General features: G+C 36.7%; 1 protein-coding gene across 2 annotated transcripts in view; it reads left to right on the top strand.

The window, feature by feature from the left end:
- LOC123872998 (connectin-like) overlaps positions 1–21,887 on the top strand; it is an 87,056-nt gene extending 65,169 nt beyond the window's left edge. The window contains exons 2-3 of one of the 2 annotated variants that reach the window (XM_045917640.1): positions 19,867–20,916; positions 21,024–21,887. In XM_045917640.1, coding sequence (XP_045773596.1) covers positions 19,896–20,916; positions 21,024–21,793 — 1,791 coding nt within the window. In that variant the 5' untranslated portion in view covers positions 19,867–19,895 and the 3' untranslated portion in view covers positions 21,794–21,887. The remainder of the gene's footprint in view (positions 1–19,866; positions 20,917–21,023) is intronic. The other variant, XM_045917639.1, reaches the window with a different exon arrangement.
- Positions 21,888–22,330: the final 443 nt, after the last annotated feature.

The raw sequence follows: 22,330 nt of genomic DNA, 5'->3' as shown, positions 1-22,330 counted from the left end.
TTTTCAAGTTTCAAAACCTAGTGGTTTGAGCTACATCCGTAACAAAATGAATGTCAAGTTGGTGAAGCTAAATGAAGGGACGACAGAACAGTCAGCAGCTAATCGCTAAACGCTTAATAACTTATTTTTGTTACTAATCGGACTTTTGCATGCCTCTGCTTAAATCTGTGTGAATGCTAATAAAAATCTGAAATTAACGATTATTATCAAAGGATGATTTAGACTTTTACTTACCACTAAGACTTATATTTGATTTTACTGGAGAATCCTAGGATTTACCGTAACATATAAAAATATAAATGGTTTAAAAATACCGGTATGCTTTGTGGTTGAATAAATTTCGTTAATTGCTTTTACACTCACTTAAGTATAGTTAGTGGAAAGTAGAGAAATGGACGGTTCGCGTTAAATAATGACTTTTTACCCAACGAATGCTAATGTGGGTGCGCTATATTACAATGTAATTAGTAGTTTTGAACATGGTTAACTGTTTGAAGGTACAATTTGCAAGTTTTTCTATTTCTTAATGAATTTTGATTCCCGGCAGGAGCAATTTGGGATTTTATGATTCCTAAATTATCTCTGGTCTTGTCTGGTGAGAGGTTTCGGCCGTGGCTAGTTACCACCTTACAGGCAAAGGTCAAATGCGCGTCGGACTCGCACATAAAGTGTTCCGTACCATTGTGCAAGTTTTTTTGTGATGTAACCACAAAACGGTTTTTGGATTGTTCCCTTTAGATACCTACTAATTGTGCTATAAGATATTGTTGCAAGATGTTATGTTTCTAGGTCAACGGAAAGTACTCTTTAGGATTGGATTTCCTTGACGGGTCATAACAGACATGTCAGCCAGACAGACGACGAAGTTATCCTATGCTTAAGGGTTCCTTTTGAGATACTGAACCTAAAAAAACAGACTCAGATGTTAGTGGAAATAGATTAATGGCGTACCGTGCACTCAGAGGTATGGAATAGTCAGAAAACAAACCAATTCCAGAATCCAGACCTCTAAAATCAGTCGGTCACTTACTGACTTGGTTTAACATCGCTTAACAGGCATAATCGACTGATATGCGCCGTCGCAATTAGGCCACTGTACTCGTGGAAATCAGGTCAAATTAAACGACCATACTTTTAATTTACCGTACCATATTTTTAATTGGTGCATACTATTGAGAGGCCATGTTAAGTACCTACCTATCTAGTTTTACTCGACCAATGTTAATTAAATTAGTCGCCGAGAGCTCTTGAAAACTACAAAATTTATGTCAATATGGGTTCAGTTTTTCGGCAAAAATATGAAAATATTTTTTATTTTGTTCAAATACAAGACGTCATCTCTTGACTGCAATCTCACCTGGTGGTAAGTGATGATGCAATCTAAGATGGAAGCAGGCTAACTTGGAAGAGATATGGCAGTTTTCATTAAACCCATACATACGCCTTTGATTTCTACACGACCTCGTACCGAAACGCTAAATCGCTTGGTGGCACGGCACGGCTTTGCCGGTAGGGTGGTAACTAGCCACGGCCGAAGCCTATTTGCTTTATTAAGATTTTGCATGCAGGTTTTCTATATAAATCAAAGAATTTTTAGAAATTTCTCCGCACGAAGCTGGGGCGGTTTAGCTAGTTTTGAACTCTACGTATTTTTAAAGTGAAAAGCCAATTGTCACATAATATAACTCAGCAATAGTTTGCAGCTAGAATATTTCTACTGAATTTCATTTGAAGCAAATTTAAGTAAAGCCAATGCATTTCTCCTTACTAACACACAAAATTGTGCACACCAGTATTTTTGTTGATTTGTGGTAGAATGCTGCGGCATTAGTAATTTTATTTCTAAAGAAAAGTGGCAAAATAGTAAAAGGCCAAAAGTTTATGAGCTTTTGTATTTATTAGAAACACCTTGTGTTACCCTTTAAGTTATCACGTCTTCCGAAATTCTTAGAAAAATTCCAAATTGGAAAGGCTAAGTAAAAAATTTTTATTGGTCCACGGTAACCGTAGCTAGGTACGTTAGATTAGATTAGGTCTAGTTGCATAACAACCCGTTAAAGCTACATTACGGTTAGCGTTTAAAGACTTAGATTGGATTTGTGTAACCTATTTTGCAATAAAATATAAAATGAGGACTTCGTCCGTGTCGGTGTTAGCTGGCGGGCGTGCTCTGCCTTTTTTTTTGTTAAAACTGACTGGAAAGCGCTCTAAGGGGGTGTCGTGCGTATGTCGGCGAGCGCCGGCACAGACGGGGTCCATACTTGTATAGTTTAACTAACTTGTTGCAAGTAACTACAAACTTGACATTGACTAATCTTTGTAAAGCCAGACCAGAGAGGAAAAAAAATATAAAATGATTGCAATCGTCACATTGTAACTGTTAATTTTCGGTGTTATGATATTCAAGCCCTTATAACGAAATACAACTCTTCTAATAACTGTATGTAAGGTAAATGTGATGACATCATCGATGTACATACGATATCCTAGGGCATTTCTCAGAGTGAATGTCATGACATACGATAGCCTTATTCAAAGCAATTTACTTCGCCGATTCATTGAACTTACTTTATTGGAAAGACATTTAAAAACAATGTAACGTCAAACTGTCATCGAAGATAGTTGTATGGACTATGGACAGAGTCACATTTCACGACAGTTAGCCCTAATTCGCACGAGCGTTAAAAAAGCGTTGCGTTAAAACCCGGCGAAAATGCAAAGTGCGCGTTAAAAAAGCGTCGACGTGTGAACAGATACTTGGGAATGCATTATTAATAATTGTTCTATTTGAAGGCTTTTTTAACGGACGTTAAAAAACGTCTCGTGCGAATGAGGCCTTAGGGAACTTTTAACAAAACGTCAAGGCTTCGACGTCACTGGCAGAGATGCGCCAAATGTAGCTAACATTATGTGGGCTATGAAACGACTATTTGTCTTTGATTTTCGTTATCCACGGCCTAATATTTGACATTCCGTCGATTCAGGATTAAACCGAGAGTTCCCTCACTCTATTTCACTCCGATAGAGTGAACTAGAGCGAGGGAACTTTATTTTTGAAGCAACTTGACTTTCGCTATTTTGGCGAAAATGGCTTCAAAAACAGGTCGACAATAGCAAGTCCAGCGTGTACCTTTGAATAGAGGTCATTGAACATTTAGGACAAAATAATCATGTATTCAGTCGGACATGTACAACATTGTTTACACGATTAAATCTAAACCCGACATAACATGAAGTGAGAAGTTAATCGGGCGTATAATAACTAGGTAGGTACTTACCTAACTTTAATAATAAATAATTTAAGATGCCAAGAGCTTAGGAACTACAAATGCAATAATCGTTCATGATTGGATTTGTTGGTGAGAATGTGACTTACGAAATTATTATAGTGCGAACTACGATTATACATATTTTAGAAAGTAAATAGATAAATAGGTTTCTATAATTTTTTCCCGCGACTTAATCCGCTTGATATAATTTATGACCTAGAACACTCGGGGATAATGTAGTTATCTATCAGTGAAACAATTTTCAGAATCGAATCATTATACTCAGTAAATACCACCCCTACAGACATACTTACAAACTTTACATCTTTAAAACATTAAGTAGTGTACCTAGATTACTAAACGAATTACATATATCACTACTAATATTATTATCACTACCCATCATTATAGGATTTGTATGTGAAAGTGTGTCTTTGTTGGTTTATTGGTTTGGTGGATTGTCCCACAATCACATCGCAACAGAGTAACGAATCGACGTGATTTTTGCATTGGTATAGTTAAAAACTTGAGAGAGACTTAGGCTACTTTTATCTCGAAAAATCAAAGAAACTCACGGGATATTTAAACACCTAAATCCATGCTGACGAAGTTGCGGGCGTTAGTAAGTTATAAGGGCAAATTAATGATAGAGTAGGTACCACGTAGTTTATCACAATATTTATATAACACACACGCCCAAGTCTGTATTAATCTTTCGTCTAAAACTGTTATATTTATATCTTCGATGTTAAAGTTCTAAAACTTCTAAAAGGCTTATCGTATTCGATAGGCGGACAGGTCGAGGAGCGTGGGCGAGGCGTTTAGGCATATTTTTAGAATGGTTTATGCATTATATAGAGATTTATATGCCTTGTCAAGGATATGTTAAATTATTTATCAGCTGTTATCGGTCGCCCATTGATTAATGTGATATTATTGTTGCTATCCCTATTTGTTTATTTGTTTATTTGTTCCCTATCTGTCCTGGTTCGTACCTTCTCTATAGTTTCTAGCTCGGTACATTCGTGGTAACCAATTCAAATTCAAATATTCAAATGAGAATCAAACTCCGATTGTAGGGAGTACCCAAGTGACGGAGAGATAACTTATTGATTCATCGTTTGTAATACTTCATCTGCACTAAAACTGCCTTATGCTATACCCTATCCCCGGGAAGAAGTTAAGTATAGGTCCCTGTATCGAAATGCCATACAAATTATAGAGTCAAAAATCCCAATCTCACACGCAATTCAGGCCACACTTCCCTCTTCCTATGATAATATGTACCTACAGTACTGATATTCATCTCACTTCTGCTACCGTAAAGATAAATTCTCGTATATCCTTCAGCAACTTTTCGATCATCGATCATATTAGTTGCTGAATTCATTTTACGAGCGCTATCGGGAGCGCCGATAAATAAAAATCAACTCAAGTGTTCTGTACAGTAACCACAAACTCTATAATATTTTAACTTTAAATAGGTATGATGACTGTTAGTCAAATCAGTGACTTTTTATCAAACGTCAAAACGCTCGCTTAGCAAGAGAGCTTGAACCTCACAGATGTGACGTCATAGACATTTGACATAATTTACTTTTTCAGTTAAATCGATAATTTAAAATAGTAAGCAAACTTAAAACTAACAGTGGACGTAGATTTTATGCATTTTGGAAAACCCTTTATTTAATAACTCCTAAGAATTTTTTTTTTTGGATGTAAGCATCATCCCATAAATGAAATTAAATCTAAATCCTCATCGAGATTACCACAACGAAGCATTGTATTCAAGCTGCTGACAGCATTGCTCGTTTAGGTAGCCAAACTTATTCTTTGTCTAAGGTTTGTAAAGTCTTTGAGCCAGTTGTGGGTTCCCGATTGACTCGATAACCCTTTTTGAAATTTCCTCAAAAAGAGCCCGAGCCTCTAGCCCCACGGCCCCAAGGTCTCCACGTTAAAAGGCACAAACATGAAGCTAAGTATAGTATATAATGGACAATATAATGATATCATAGTGGTCACCCTACAGTGCACTTTGATTGGCTCTCCGATTGACTGCGCCTGTAACTAGTTTAATAATACCCCCACCCATCACTCTTACATTCCCTATTACTAGATGTACTTCGCTGGTTGTAAATATTTATAGTGATCTATGTGATGCAGCTTCCATTATAGATTCTGTTACATGTACTTATATGTTCATCAGACTTTTATAAATAACTTACCAGGGACGCACTTTTATAGTTAACTAAGTTAATGACCCTGATTTCGGTATTTAAAAATTCCTTAGGAACTCTTTATTTATGTCCGTCTCCGGGAGACAAGCTGCAAAATGTACAAAACGATATTATGATCGATTTCGCGGCTGAACAAGTGAAGTAAAAGACAAACAGATACACATTCGCATACACATATATTTGTATTATAGACATAAACTGGCTACCGCCCGCGGTTTCACTCCCGTGGGAATTCCGAATGTCCTATTTTATAAGGCCAAGAATTCCTGAAAGCCCGGCAACGCATTGGTAGTTCTCTGGTAACGCAACTCTGGTATTGCAAATGTTCATGAGCGGTGGTAATCAGGTGACTCACCTGCTCGTTTGCTCGCTATTTTTATTTTTAAAAAAAAGCTCCGTGCAAAATTGTGGGTGGAAGCGCTTGTACTTGTAAGTCGGTCAGTGATTGAGTCAGGACTTTTCATTGTATAAGATTATGCAATACTAGCCGATGCCCGCACTTCGTCCGCGTGGATTTAGGATTTTCAAAATCCCGTGGGAACTTTTTGATTTTCAGGGATAAAAAGTAGCCTATGTGCTAATCCAGGATATTATCTATCTCCATTCTAAATTAACACACACACACACACACACACATAAAAACATTCGCCTTTATAATATTGGATATAGATAATAATAGGTAAACATTGTATTATAAATGTATTATAAAATATCACAACAGAACTCTCAGAGAGCTTGGAATCCACTATCCAGACTTGCGTGATCAATTTGCGTAGAGGTTGGAAAGCATTTCCTGCTACTTTCCGCAGCTAATGTATCTCTATTCTATGCCATGTAACAACACCTTACGACCATTTCCTTCCTTCTTAGTTTTATTCCTTTAAGAACTTTGGAATAAATAAAATCAAAAAGCTAGCATTAGTACTAGCACTATTAATATAGTACATGCGTGGATTTAGGTTTTTTAAAAATCTCGTGGGCCCTGTTTGACTTTCCGGGATAAACGTGGGGATGTGGCACAAGCTATCCTTCCAATTTCTATCGAAATCTGTTTGGGGATGGGCGGTTAGAAAGTAGCAGACAACAACACTTTCGCGTCAGCCATATTATAAATGTACAAGTGTAAATTAAAAATTTATAACACCCCCGACAAGGTTGCAGTAACTAGAAAAGAGCTGATAACTTTCAAACGGCTGAACCGATTTTCTTGGATTATAGCTAAGAACACTCTCGATCAAGTCACCTTTCAAACAAAAAAACTAAATTAAAATCGGTTCATTAGTTTAGGAGCTACGATGCCACAGACAGATACACAGATACACACGTCAAACTTATATCACTCCTCTTTTTGGGCCGGAGGTTAAAAAGTGTGTTTGTTTGTTGGTTGGTCCGTGACCGACATAGCTCTACATATTAGCAAACTGAAGTAGCAGTTGGCAGGCAGACTGCCGCAGATTCGATTGCGCCTAGGGTAGACATGTTCTGGAGTTCATATACCATGTAGGTATGGTAGCGGGCTCTCGGGAAGGCTTATGCCCAACAGTAGACGATTGATTGATATAGAGGACAGTTTATATTGTAAAGCTGCCAGGTATCCGGCATTACCTTACTGTGTATCTATCTTATGTCACTTTGCGCTTCTCTGCTTTTCTGAAGGCCTTCGGGTCTTTACAAGTAACTTCTATCCAACAGTACCTGAGCGTTTTTCTAACATTCCAGCTAGATCAATTAATTCACACGTTCACGGAAAACATTCAACAATGTCAGTAAATAAACTTCCCGAGAATTATCCGGGAAAACTATTCCAGAAAACTTGTAATAAAATGTGAGGAAGGAATTCGAGGGTAAAAACGTTACCTAAATCTCTTGGGCACCTGCCAAGTTCGCTGGAGGCATTAATGAATAACGGACGAGGTTTGCCAATTGTTCTTACAGAAAGCACAATCGGGGCCGGATGTATTTCTGGCAGGTCAATAAAGAACTAGCTTCTGAAAAAAAAAATAAAAAAATATATCTACTTACGTTTTGTTAATGTAGATTATCTATAAACGAGTCGCAAGGAGCTGATGGATTCAGGCGGTGCAAGACAGTCGCTCGCGTCGGCGCGCGTGTGGAAATCCATACAAGAGACCTATGACACTGCGTTAACTCATTAAAGTTATATCATAAAATTATAATAAAATGATGTAGTTTAAGATAGAGCAGGCTTGCTTAGAATTTGCCTATTTACTCTTGAAGGTACCTGTATTAAAATTAAAGAAGAAATCTGATGCCGAAAGGTTCCGTACCTATTCTAGCGGTCCGAAATAGAAACGAAAGAACAAATCTCTGCATACCTGTTCCTTTTTTTCTCTCTCTCGTCTGGCTTTACACTGATTATCCAATGTCAAGTTTGTAGTTATTTTCAAGTTATGGAAACTATATGTATAAGTATGGACCTTCGTCATGACCTCGTCCGTGCCGGCGTCCACCGACACACACGCGGCGCCCCTTCAGAGCGCTTCCCACTTCCCAGTCAGTTGCCCCACCAACAAACACCAGCAGAACACAAAAACCGGCCACTTCTCACAAAGAAGCACCGCACGCGCGCCATCAAACGCCACCACAGACGAAGTCCTACCTGTTCCTAGAATCTTGACTATGTATAAGTGCATTATTAAATTGACATAATATCAAATCTGAGCGCGGACAAAAATATAAATTCTAATTTGTTCCAACTAGAAAACCAATTGGAAACCTCTTGTTTACAAATCGATAACTCACTATGCTAAACACGTAAGGTCATTTTCGCTATAACCAAATGTTTATCTTTATGATACATACGGCCTACTAATTTTAAAGTAGGTGGTAGGTATAACATTTCATAGCCACCAATTTTATTTCCAATCCATTATGCCAATACCTTTTAAGCCAAATTGGTCATAATCTGCTTAACGATTCTAACCACTCAAACATACTATCCTTAGGTTTTAAAGGTCATAATCGCTTGACTATGTTATAGAAGGAAGTGCACCATAAAATTAGTTCGTCTACCTTTATAATATGTGATTAATGTCTTATCCAAAATGGTACCTGTACGTATTTGGATCGTATAATGTAAACAATGTGTTTTATGACACGTGAAATATAAAACGTCCTGTCCTGTCGCGTAGGAGGTTGCTACTTTTTAACTGACCTGATATTTTCAAGGCGAAAACCCGACATAATATGATTTTGCATTCTAAGATACTCTTCATCGTAGTATCACACTACTATTATAAAGGCGAAAGTTTGTGTGTATGTGTGTGTGTGAGTATGTTACTCCTTCACGCAAAAACCACGGGACGGATTTGGCTGAAATTCAGAATGGAGATAGATAATATCCGTGATTAGCACATAGGCTACTTTTTATCCCGGAAAATCAAAGAGTTCCCACGGGATTTCGAAAAACCTGAAACCTAGCGGAAGGAGTCGCGGACGTCAGCTAGTTTAAGATAATAGTTTATTTTGATTAACTTTTTTAGGGTTCCGTACCTCAAAAGGAAAAAATTAACCCTTATAGGATCACTTGGTTGTCTGTCTGCCCGTCTGTCCGTCTGACGTGCATGTATTTTTATGCAATAATAGTTTTTGATTTATCGTGCAACATACTTCGTGCGCGAGGCTGACTCGCACTTGGCCAGTTTTTTGGGATCACGGCTGGTTTCACGTTTTGCTAAAGTTGCGCGTAAAGGCGTGTCTATTGAAAAAGTCACATTGCGGCTTTAGTTTCTGGTTTTATTCTATGACCTAAAAATTTGTACTGCCTAATAAGAATCTCATTGGAAATCTAACTCGTGAAAGATAGATTCGTGTTTACGAAAATATTGGCGAAATGTTAAACCTATTTCGTAGACGAAATTACAGGCATCTTGATTTGATGTTAAGGATCGTTGAAGAGACGTGAACGTTTCACATAACAATCTTATTAACAAAATATAAAGGTGATCGTATACCACGATACACCAATATGCACAAGAGTTGCAAGAGACGCCTGCAACATACATATACCAATGTATTTCATACAAGAACAAAGAATCCATTAAAACAGACAAATCTTATATAAGTGCAACACATAGTAATCGATAAGCAGCCCTCCTACTACTAAATACGATAGAAAAGCAACCAAACTAAGTGGTAGGCTAGTGATTAAGACATTGGCCTCCGATTCGGGGGATTTGGAGGCATGCACCTCTACCTTTTCGGAGTTATGGCAATCCTAATCTTTCTGAGAGGAGACTCGTTCCTAGTGACAATGGGTTCAGATAACGATGATGTTGAGGCAAGCAATATGCACCACCACCACTCAATACCACACAAACTTTTAAAACACTCAATTTTCAATTACTCGTATAACAAATACAATAAATTGACGGCGCGACACGTATTTGCGGGTAGGATGATAACTAGCCATGCCCGAAGCCTGCCATCAGACCAAACCAAACACCGATGACAAATTATTGTTTAGAAATTTTGGGTTCCCAAGTTGTCACTGCCGAGAATCGAACTCGGGTATTTCACCATTGAGCTCACAACTGTGCCACATGGAGGTTGTCCTACGCTGATAGTTCTTGTGCCTTCTGAGGGTCTCGTGGAGTTAGCAGCCATGTGCGATCTCCTTAACAAACACAAGTATCATTCCGTAGGTACTAGAGATTCCATTACACAGTTTCCATTGTGTAACTGGATTGATTATATCTCGCTCACTCTTGTAATTGACAAGCGTACGTTATTAGGGTAAATTAAGGCTTGCTGGGAAAATACCTTCCAGGTATGTAGAACTTACATCGTTACCCTAGTAACGAGGTAGATATAATATATTAAATTAATTATTTGCGAACAACAACCTAAACTGAGTTAGCTGAATTTATGGAACGGTTGTTTTGTATAGAAGCACCAAGTACCTTTTTGACCGCCTCCCTGGCGCTAAGTGATAAGTGCTGGCGATCTTAATAGTGGGAAGCCCGGGTTCGATTCTCGGCAGGGGTTTGGTATTATATAATTTCTAAATTTCTGGTCTGGTTTGTTGGGAGGTTTCGGCCGTGGCCAGTTACCACCCTACCGGCAAAGCCGTGCCGCCAAGCGATTTAGCGCTTCGGTACGATGCCGTGTAGAAACCAAAGAAGTATGGGCTTAAAAACCTGCCATACCCCTTTGGTTAACTGGCTGTCATCTTAGACTGCATCATCACTTACCACCAGGTGATATTGCAGTCAAGGGCTAACTTGTACCTGAATTACAAAAAACCTACTAATAATGTGGTCTGACCCTGTAGACTGGAATGTAAAGGATTCACAGGAAGACCAAAATAAAGCCCTTGATGTGATTTGTAGAAATTGCAAATTGTACAGACTGATTGGATCTCTACCGAGGCTTGTAATTGACATGCGAATGTGATTAAGTGATTTCAGACATCACGGAACGGGATACGTGAAGGATGTTATATGAACTGATAGACGTCTGGACATAATGTCTTGTAGGGACTTCATACGCCACGGTCTTAAGCCACCTGAATCCAGTGACTCGTTGGATGTCATCTGTCCACCTAGTCACTAGTGGGGACCCCAAAGTTTCTCTACGAGATATAAACCGGTCAAGTGCGAGTCGGATTCGCACACGAAGGGTTCCGTACCATCGTACAAGATATACCTAACACCTTTATCTAGAACTCTGCAAGTTAATAACGGTCTACGCCATCTTTATGTTTTTTAGTGAATTAAATTTTTTGTAAACACATTTTTTTGTATGATATAACCACAATTCACAGTTTTCGGATTTATTCCTTTACTAGCCGATGCCCGCGACTTCGCCCGCGTGGATTTAGCTTTTTTGAAATCCCGTGGGAACTCTTTAATTTTCCGGGATAAAAAGTAGCCTATGTGCTAAACCAGGATATCATCTATCTTCATTCCAAATTTCAGCCACATCCATCCAGTAGTTTTTGCGTGAAGGAGGAACAAACATACACACACACACACACACACACACACACACACACACACACACACACACACACACACACATACAAACTTTCGCCTTTATAATATTAGTGTGACTTGTGCAATAAGACCTACCTACTTGTCTTTCATGATTCTAGATCAACGGGAAGTACCCCATAGGTTTTCTTGACATACACGACAGACGGACAGACATACAGACAACAATGTGATCCTATTTAAGGGCTCCGTTCTTCCTTTTGAGGTACGGAGAGAAATAAGGAGATTATTAGAAGAACTAAAATAACAATGACGTGCATTATATAATAGGTAAGTTACAGATGTACAGTATATTGATTGTATCTCCACGGGGCTTGTAATTAACATGCGAATGTAAGTGATTTCAGACATCGGGGACCTGAACAGCCTTTATGTGGAAAATCAAACATGGCGGCAGCTACAAGTCAATAACGCTCGTAATACACATGGAATGGCCGTAATTAATATTTTGACTGTACAAATACGTCGCCCTCGTAACAAAGAGCTAATTGTTTTACCACTAGCTGTTACCTGTGACTGTCACCGTCAAATTTTATTTTAAGAGGGCTCTCTCCGTCACTCGTTTCATACAATCGTAGTTCCAATTTCATTTGAATATTAAGCGACCAAAGTCCATAAAATTTTGCAGACATATTCTAAAAACTAATATCTATGTCTGTGGTTTTCCAGATTTCTGTTAAAATATTCGGTTTCAAAGTTACGCGGTCTTAAAAATTTACATAGAAATCTTTGAGCCCATGTAATTTTAAAAATACATATTTTTAGAAAAATCTAAAACACCACAGACACAGATATTAGTTTCTAGAATATGTCTGCAAAATTTCATGGACTTTGGTTGCTTAATATTCAAATGAAATTGGAACTACGATTGTATGAAACGAGTGACGGAGAGAGCCCTGTTAACCTAGTAACATAAACAAGGACGCTTAAGGGTTCAAACTTCAAATCCTATCCCTCCTACCCGAGACTCCAGACAGAAAAAATATTTTTATAGTGTATACTTGCCTACTCATTCTTGAATTTCTCATTTTGTTGTCAAAACTTTAGTCAGAGTCCTTTCACGTTTCGCTTTTGAAACCTTTTTTTGTACCTAGTAAAACAAAAAAAAAATTGCACTCATGTCGCTCGCACTCCTATTTGTTTTACTGAGCCGAAAATTTTACTCCGCCCAAACGGACCAAATGGCTAAAATTTTGACCCTGAACTCTCTTCTGCTCCATTTGAAATCGATTCCTGGTTACGGCCTTGATTTCAACATACTTTTGGTTTTCTTTGAGACGATACCTAATCTTGAAAAAAATTGGCCTTTGGGATCGATTCAAATCGATTTGAGTCGAAGCGAATCACACACACAAAAGAACTGTCGTGAATATACATACTTACTATTGTTTCACGGCTTACTTCATGTAAGTGAAATACGGGCTATAATTTCAGTAGACTCAAAATGTATTAACTTACTTTCGGAACTATGTTAGTTTAAGCCTGATTTCCATTGAGAATATCTTGTCTAGAACGAAGAGCTAGTAAAAGCATGATGTATAAAAGTCTACCTAAATTCTGAATAAATAATATTTTCAAAGTATGGGTTACCGTGATCTCGTCAACATAATCTTCAAGAAATTCTTCTCGTACATGTAGCGTTTATACCTCTCGCAGACGTCGGATAAAAGTTGGTCTGAATTCGGAAGAATCGGTATTTTCTATTTTGAAGAAGAAAAACAGCCTTGCAAAAATTTGAGCAAATATTATGATCAATTCTGCCAACTCGATACGAGTTTTTGATGAATAATTGGACAGAATGGAACATAATATGAGTGATAATCATTCATTCAGTAATAGTAGGCGATAATACGGCCTCGGCCCGTTCACACATTGGAGTCCGTTTTACTGGTACGTTTTTAACGGATACGAATTTATGCTCTGTTCACACATAGGCACCGTATAACGTTCAACTGATCCGTCATTACTGGATGCGATGTGTGAACAGAAAACTCGCAGTATACCGCCGCCTACACCTCGCACACACCGCCCGCCACGCACATAGTATCTATCCGTTAAAATTCTACGTATCCGTATATAGCTAGTGGAAAAGGCGCATTTTGTATTCTAGCAGTGCTGATTAGAAAGCGAACGAGAAGTATAGCAAAAGTCAAAATCAAAGACATTTGTTCAAAAAAAAAAAAAAGATTCCGACGAATTGAGAACCTCCTCCTTTTTTCGAAGTCGGTTAAAAATAGGTAATAATTATGTTTATAGATTTTATATATTAGCGTATTACACTAAAACAAGTTTGTTGATCTGTGTGCATCATGGTTTTACACGAAGTAGCATCTGCTTCCAACGTTCGGACAAAATCTAACTCCGACAAAACTCGATCGTCTGCGTTATACCTAATACCAAGCTTCCATCAATCATGTCTGAAGATGCGTCAAGATGCATTAAGTTTGAATAATCCGAATTCTAGCGTTGTGAATCACATTTTATCAAAAGATTGTGAAAGAAATTAGACCAAGAGCAGGTAAATTTTGAGGTGATACAGTTTGATAACGCTTGAAGGTTTGTACCATAAGGTGGACTCTCGAGTCGAGGGTCTATGTCGTCAGTGGCGCCACGACACGAGAGCGGCAGATTAATGTACAGACCTTCTATGCAAATAATAGGGAACATCATTCAAGTGCAGCGGCACTGACGCTGGGCGTCAAACACTAATTGACTAAAAAGTCCACCTTTACAACAACTATAAAACAAATAAATAAAAATGAACCGTTACATTGTCTTGCTAAGAAATACCCATTGTGTATTTTGTGATAGAAAGCAGTCGAAGCATTCCAAAATACCGAAAATATCAATTTTTCAAGTACTTATTTTTCATTTCTTTAGGGCTTACAGACTACACGCATTCAAGGAAATCATTTATATACCTAAAAGAAAAACTGACTGCCTCACTGTCAACGTAGTAACGTATTTTTAAAAAAAAAACCTAATTCTACGCAAACCAAGTCAAGAGGTTTCCCTTGATTTAGTTCTAAAGGTCTAAAGTTCTTGAAATTCGCTAGTTTCGCTGATGAGTAGGTATGTAGTTTCGGAGATCACCTCGTACACCTAAACTTACAAACTTTAATAACATTTTCTCTCCAATTTCCCACATGCTCTCATCAGGGATTATGTGGGAATCCATTGTTGAGTAACGTTCTTTCTACGAGGATATTAATATAACCCGGTTATTTGTTATTCCGGAAAAGCAATTGTACTTTATCCATCTGAAACGCAAAAGGTTTTACTGACAGCCTGATATATCGTAGGGCTGGGAAATGTGAATCTTTAGGCTGTGCGCATACGGGCCACTCACCACAGCCACAAAAATGGGTGATGAGCTGCGGATTACAATTTCAATACATTTCGTAAGCAATATGTTCTGGTGACGGCCACTGGCTACACCACCAGTCGCTACGTAGGTACTATTTGTGGACTCCATAGTCTACAAAACCCACCACCAAAACACCAAATTTTGGCAACTATAGTTCGACGATTACTATCTCTTCTGATGCTGATACTTACTTATTAATGGCTATGATGCATTATTTTAAAAATAGTACCATGAATCTAGCCAATCATAACAATTTGCATTAATAATTTCAACGAGATAATCACAGCACAGCCCTCTGGAGACTGGATACTTGCCACTAAGGTGCCATTCTATATCCATAACTATGTGGTACAAGTGTAAGAGCAGCAGTAAAAGATACAAGTTCACAACGCCACTCAACTGGAAACTCGCGCGGTTCCGACTCTCTGAAACCGCATGTGGCCCGTATGTGCAGAGCTTTAAATTGTAAAATATATGTTTTCTCGAAGAATTCAATACTCATGCAGAAACAACCAAATGATACAAAGCTCTTAAAGTTTCGAAAAGTCTCGCTAAGCGCCGCAATCAGGCAGATTCCTCAGACATCGACGGCCTTGATATTTGTCATGAATTACCTATATTATGACACAAGCTTTATACTTGTTTGAAGTTTGTACTTATGTCTGCTTATGCTGTATGCCTTCTTAGTCGACCAAAAATCACAAAACAAAAACAAAAGTAAATCAAATTTTCACTAAGGCTTTGAATTTTTTAATGTAGGTATTTTGTATGTCTTGTAAGCAAAAATAGCTAGTTAGCCCGCTTCCATCTTAGACTATATCGTCGTCATATTCGTCAGTTACCACCACAATAAAAAAAATTATACAGAAGTAACCGATCTTAGTGATATGGGTTTAACTTTGCGATTGCCTTTGATAAATAAATTAATTACACTATTTATCGAAAGAGAAGACTGTTTATTAACCCCCGACCCAAAAGGAGTGATGTTATAAGTTTGACGTGTGTATCTGTCTGTGGCATCGAAGTTCCTAAACGAATGAACCGATTTTAAATAATCGAAGAAAATCGGTTCAGCCGTTTGAAAGTTATCAATCAGCTCTTTTCTAGTTTTCTTATAAAGTTTTTTGTGTCGGGGGTTTTTTTAATTTTAAGTTATGTTGATACACATTACACATAAAGTAATTGTAATTCAAAAGAAAAGAAAACCGGGAAACTGAATATATATATTATATTTATTCCCTGATCAATTAAGAACAGGTGTATATGACACACTTCTATAGTTATCCGAAAAAGATTTCATCAAATGTAACAAACAGTCATTCGTCTATAAATAAAGCTTTTTATCGCTATGAATGTGCCTGAGGCGCAACAAAAGCTGCGCTATAATTTGTTATGTTGAACTATTTCTGAAGCCGCATCCACGCCAGTCAAAAATTGCGTTTACGTCGTTTTATATTTTTCTCAGAGTAGACGACGTATAATGCAACTACGCTAGTTTGATTGGTTCATATTCAAATTAAACTACGTTTGCAAGGAGGGATCACCGTTGCACATTTTCATTTAATCGAGAATTAAGAGCAAGTTGAAACGAAAGTGCCTTGCTCTGTGTTTTTTACCATTTGTTCATTCAAAATATATACTCACCTCAAAATATTGTTTTAAATTCAATTCATTTGTGTGTAATCATTCATTAGTGCTAAGGCAATTCTGTGGTAATAGAGGAGATTTCAAGGGCTTTATCACTATTAGAATTTCTTACGAACAAAAGCTCCTATCATAATTTTATTGGGTGAGACTTTTCTTACTATCTTATAAAAATCTTGTATTGTTAGGCCATCGCTATTTTTAATTTTAATAATGTTGTTTTCCATAGTTAAAAGTGTATCGAAAGTTGACGCTTCATAATCTTTAATACGCATGATAATATACTATTACGATATATTATAGCTTAGCATAACTGTGGAGCGTCTGCTTTAAAAGCATCGCTCAGAGAATGATAATATCGTGGGAGGCGTTATTGAAAACACGATAATTTTCGATGACAAAAATGATTATGAGATCATTTTTTAGATTTGACCTATTAGGCACTATACACACATATTTTATTAAATGCAAAATAATTTATTTCTTCAATTAGGGTTTACGCCAATAAACTGTAAAATATTAGTTTAACAAAAATTACAAATATAGGTACTTACAATTTATTGTACTTACTATATAAGGTAATAAACAATTAAGTATAAAACTAACAAGTTTCGGTACGATTTCGTATAGAAACCGATAGTAGGTAGCTTTGTATTTTATAAAACTGCCATACTCCTTCAAAGTTAGCCCCCTCCCATCTTAGGCTGCATCGTCACTTACCACCAGATGAGATTGCTGTCAAGGAAATAAAAAAAAATGAATATAATATCCTTACAGTGTGTTATTAGCTTTAAATAATGCGAGGTCACATCGGACCACATAAGAATTGTTTTAAATGCGGTTTCATTGTTTTCTAGCAAGATGATGTCATACTGTGGTCGTTTATAGCAAGAATAAAATATTTCTAGGTAAGACAATAAAAATATTTCATCAAAATAATATTGCCTCTCTGGCGGAGGCGGCGGGTTATATATTTTTTGAATAATATTCATTTTTAAATAGGATTTATAAATAATATTACTTACTTATTTTTAAAAACGGCGTCTACTTTCCCCTACAACTAACCTTCTAGCAACTAATGTCTTGGACAGCCTCTGAATGGTCACTTCATGTAAATAATATGTTAACCGGTACGTTGGTAAACAAGTCTACATAATTTTCCTAAACCTCAATTAATAAAATCAACGTTACGTCTTTCAAACAGCTGAAACGATTTTCTTGGATTATAGCTAAGGACACTCTCAATCAAGCCACCTTTCAAACAAAAAAAACTAAATTAAAATCGGTTCATTAGTTTAGGAGCTACGATGCCACACACAGATACAGAGATACATACGTCAAACTTATAACACCCCTCTTTTTGGGTCGGGGGTTAATTAATATAACTTGTGTAATTAGGGTCTAGCCTGGCAACAACAGGCATGAGGTAAATAAATCATATCATATTCCAATTTCAAACAACTCAGCGCGATTTCGCACGAGTTCACTGATTATTATAATTATGTATGCTTACGCCGCGAATTACTGAATTGATATGTAATCGTATTAATACCTATACTTTATTATATTATAATTTAAAAAAAAAATTATAGTAACACTTGTATGCCCGCGACTTCATTCGCGTTGCCTACACAAATTTCAAACCCCTATTTTACTTGCTTAGGGGTTAAATTTTCAAAAATCCTTTCTTAGCGAATGTCTACGTAATAAGCCAAATGTTAGACCAATCGGTAATCAGTCAGCCATTCAGATTACATATTATACATTATACATACTAATATTATTAATGCGAAAGTGTGCGTCAGTCTGTCTGCTAGTTTTTCACTGCCCATTCTTTCAATTGAATTTGACGAAAGGTACTTACAGAGATAGCTTGTATGTGTATGCTATGGACGGACGTAAGTTACTTTTTGCCCCGGAAAATTAAGGGGGAACTCCTTAATTTTTACGGGATTTTTAAAGCCCTAAATCGTTTACGAACTTACGGGCATCACACAATAAAACAGAACTTAATAATTTTATAAACTTATAACTAGCTATTAAAGAGCTTTGGTGAAAATCAGTTCACCAGAACCAAGACTGAGCGAAATTAAATAGTCACGGACGAATCTGAGATCAAAAACAAGTGTTTGCTACGAATTATAGTTTTCAAGTACTTATCTAAATATTCTCAATGAGTATTAAATAGGCCTTTCTTCTCAAAATTGAAGAAGTTTTAAAAACTCTCAGTTTGTTTTAAAGTTCGGTGAAGTATTCCAAACTCTACCGTTGTTGAATGAGCGCGTTTGAGATTCTTTGGAATTGTTTTAAGCTCCCTCTAACTTTTGAGTTATTTCTTTATAGATAGGCATAACTTTCCAAACATTTCGTATACTTTACTGGCTAGCTATAAAACTTTTATTGATCGGTATTCCACTGATGCAAAAAGGGTCCATTTATGATTTTTGAAAGGGTCCATTAGAATTTTTATTCATATTATATGAGGGCCAATAGACTCATCAACTTCATTAATTCGGAGTTTAAAATGAGCGATGAAGTAGAGAATTATTCAATTCATGTAAAAGAAAGGGTGTCAGACTGACTGACAGGGTAAAATAGAGGTTTGAAATTTGTGTAGTCCACGTGGACGAAGCTGCGAGCCTAAACTAGTTATAATTATATAGAAGTAAGCCGGAACATGAAAGAAATAAATAGGTTTATGCGTAGAAGAATTATTGCATTTTTACAGTGTTTACCACTTTATAGTGTTCTATTTCAATCTGCATCATAACTTACGACAAAACTGTCATCAATAATCACAATACTCCCCGAAATGTTGCGTACGTGACCTGCAGCCTGTAAAGTGATTCATTCACGACTTGAAATAGTATGCTTCGAACTATGACACTATTTATTATTAGAATAATTATTATTATTGGCGTTGCATTAATATTAATACGAAGCTAATATAAACGACACATAATCACTGCAACTCGCCAAAAGCTCATTGAATGCATTATTGATTTTTAAATGTTTAAAAGCGTGTGATACTGGAGTAACGTTAATTTACCAAAATTGTGTGGAGATATCAAATAACGACATTTCACGTTTTGCCATCCATATTCATTGATTTACCTCTAACAAAATGTGTGGCGTGTGCCTCATCTCAAGTTTACTAGAGCCTCAACAGTTATGTCTAATAGATAGTCAGCTATGTAATACCCGGCGCTAAACTGTAAAGATTTTGGTACTATCTGTACAGTATCCTCTTCACCTCCCCTTTCATTTGATACTCATACCCATATTATCAATATAAATGCATTAGTTATAAATTATTTCAATAATTTTTCTTCTTGTTACAGGAACTCCACTAGAAGAATTGAAAATGGCGTCTTGGGGAATCCTCACGCTAATATGCGTTGCGTTCATCTTTGTCGATGCCAGACGGTTTCATCAAAAACGCGAAACCAAAACTCACCTCTGCGATCAGATCTACAACAGCACAAGTAAAATTCAGTGTTTTTGCATCAAGGACTCCCACCATCACGATTTAATACGCAGTGCTGATTGCTATTTGACAGTTGATGGAGTGACAAATGAAGATCCAATATGGAACTCATTTGAAGATCTAAAAAATGCTACCAAAATATCGCTAAGCAATACAAGAGGGATCGTAATAAAATACATCCCTAAAACTGCTCTGCAGCACACGAAAGCATTAACAAAAATTGAAGTGAAGTATGGAAATATTGAGGTCATTGAACCGTTTGCCTTCGCGAATTTGAGTTCCATAAAAGGTATCACACTGACAGACAACCAGATTAAAGTATTAAAACCCAATGCATTTGCTCATCTAAGAAACTTACTGACCATTGGTTTGGACACAAATATGATCATAGAAATAAACAGAGACGTGTTCATAGATTTACCATCGCTCGAAAAGATTTATCTCACAAGTAATAAGATAACAACCATTCACGACAAAGCGTTTGTACATCTGTCAAACTTAAGAGAACTAGAAATTGATCGAAATAATTTGTTCAGTTTGAACAGTGAAACGTTTTCAGGATTGGAAAAGTTGGAAAAGCTTGATATGAGTGGTAACAGTTTAGAAGTTATTGGCGATAACACATTTGCGCCATTGAAAAATTTACGTTTGCTAAATTTAGAGGGGAACAAAATACAAATGCTCGACGAAAAAGCTTTCAACGGACTTGCTAAATTACAGTTTTTGACCTTAGCCCACAATGGACTCATAGATATAGATAATGTAAAGACATTTAAAGGCTTAAAATCTTTAGTTCAATTAAATTTGAAAGGAAATAAGTTGAAAGCACTTAAAGCGGAAGTAATGGCGCCAATATTGCACAATTTTCACAGTAACATCAGCAGTTTAAACGTTGAAGGTAATGTTGATTAAAGTTGTTTATTCGTTTAAAATCAGTTTATTTATCCAACAGGTATCAATATTTTGTGGTTGAAAATAATCCAATTATTATATTTTATGTTTCAGATAATAACTTCACGTGCGATTGCCGTCTTGATTGGTTTGTTTCTCTTATGAACAAAACGCAAAGCGCTAATCTGAAGCTAGCTGTTGAAAACCTGAAATGTACACCTAGTGCTGAGCTAAAAGAAAAATGGATGAAAGCTACAGAAACAGAGAAGACTCCAGCCCAGGATACAGATTACGTGGAACCTAACGCAGCCGGTGGCGACTACGAATACTATGATGAAACGCAGCTAAATGGACAACTATTCTATACAGACATAAGACTTCTTCTCAATTGTGACAAAAGCTTAAATAATATGCCTATGATGACAACAATTGCAACATTGACCAGTCTAAAACCTAGTACAAAAGAATTAGCAGAAATCATGAAAGTCAGCACAATTAAAGTATCAACGACAAGGCCAATGGAATTAACTGACGGCACCACTCATAAAGTAACAAACAAAGGCCTTTTAGATTTATCGATTGAATCGTCTACTGTTGGATTAGAAACATCTCAAAGAACTGGCAATGAAGTTGTTCAGAATAAGGAGAAAAAGGCTAATTTGTATACAACGAGTCGTTTAGCTACAGTATCAGCTAAACCGATAGAAAATAAAGTATTTTACGACCAACACATGGCGTCAGATGAGGCCCAACCGGAAAAAGTTAAGGCACAAAGAAGTGTAGATGAAATTAAGGATTCTAGAGATAACACTACTAGTAACGCACATAGAAACGTAGGCTATTTCTTTATGCTTTTAATGTTATGTATTAGATACATCTTCTAAACTAAGCTACTAATAAATAAGTTATTTTTAATTAATACTCTAATTTTATCTCTTGCAGTCATTAATATATTAAATAAAAAATAAGTTATAAGATGTTGCGTTGATTTATTTACCTTCATAGCACCAACGACACCCCCTTTCAAATTACACATGCCTCTAATTTAGACTGCATCGTCACTTACAACCAGGTGAGATTGCAGTTAAGGGCTAATTTTATTTTTCAACGAATAAAATTCTTTCTATGCGTAGAAAAACATATTATTATCAAGACAGAATTAAAAACTAAACTTTCTCAACTTTACTATCCTTGTTCTTTTCCCATATTTTTCTCACCAGCTTTTCAGTTTTTATCAGGGAAAACTTATGTTAAGTATTGCCATCTATGCAGAAATATTAAAACTATCTTGCCAGTTACTAACACGTGCTTTCCAAGTTATAACATAGATGGCACTTTGTAGGACAAAATTTGAAACACGGATCGGTCTGAATTTTCAAGAAGTAATTTTATTGAATGGTTAGCAGCCAAAGCAGCTAAAT

The sequence above is a fragment of the Maniola jurtina genome, chromosome 16 (assembly GCF_905333055.1).
Source record: "Maniola jurtina chromosome 16, ilManJurt1.1, whole genome shotgun sequence".
NCBI classification, from domain to species: Eukaryota; Metazoa; Arthropoda; class Insecta; order Lepidoptera; family Nymphalidae; genus Maniola; species Maniola jurtina.
The sequence above is the reverse complement of the archived record's forward strand: the minus strand, read 5'-3'. Positions and strand labels throughout refer to the sequence as shown.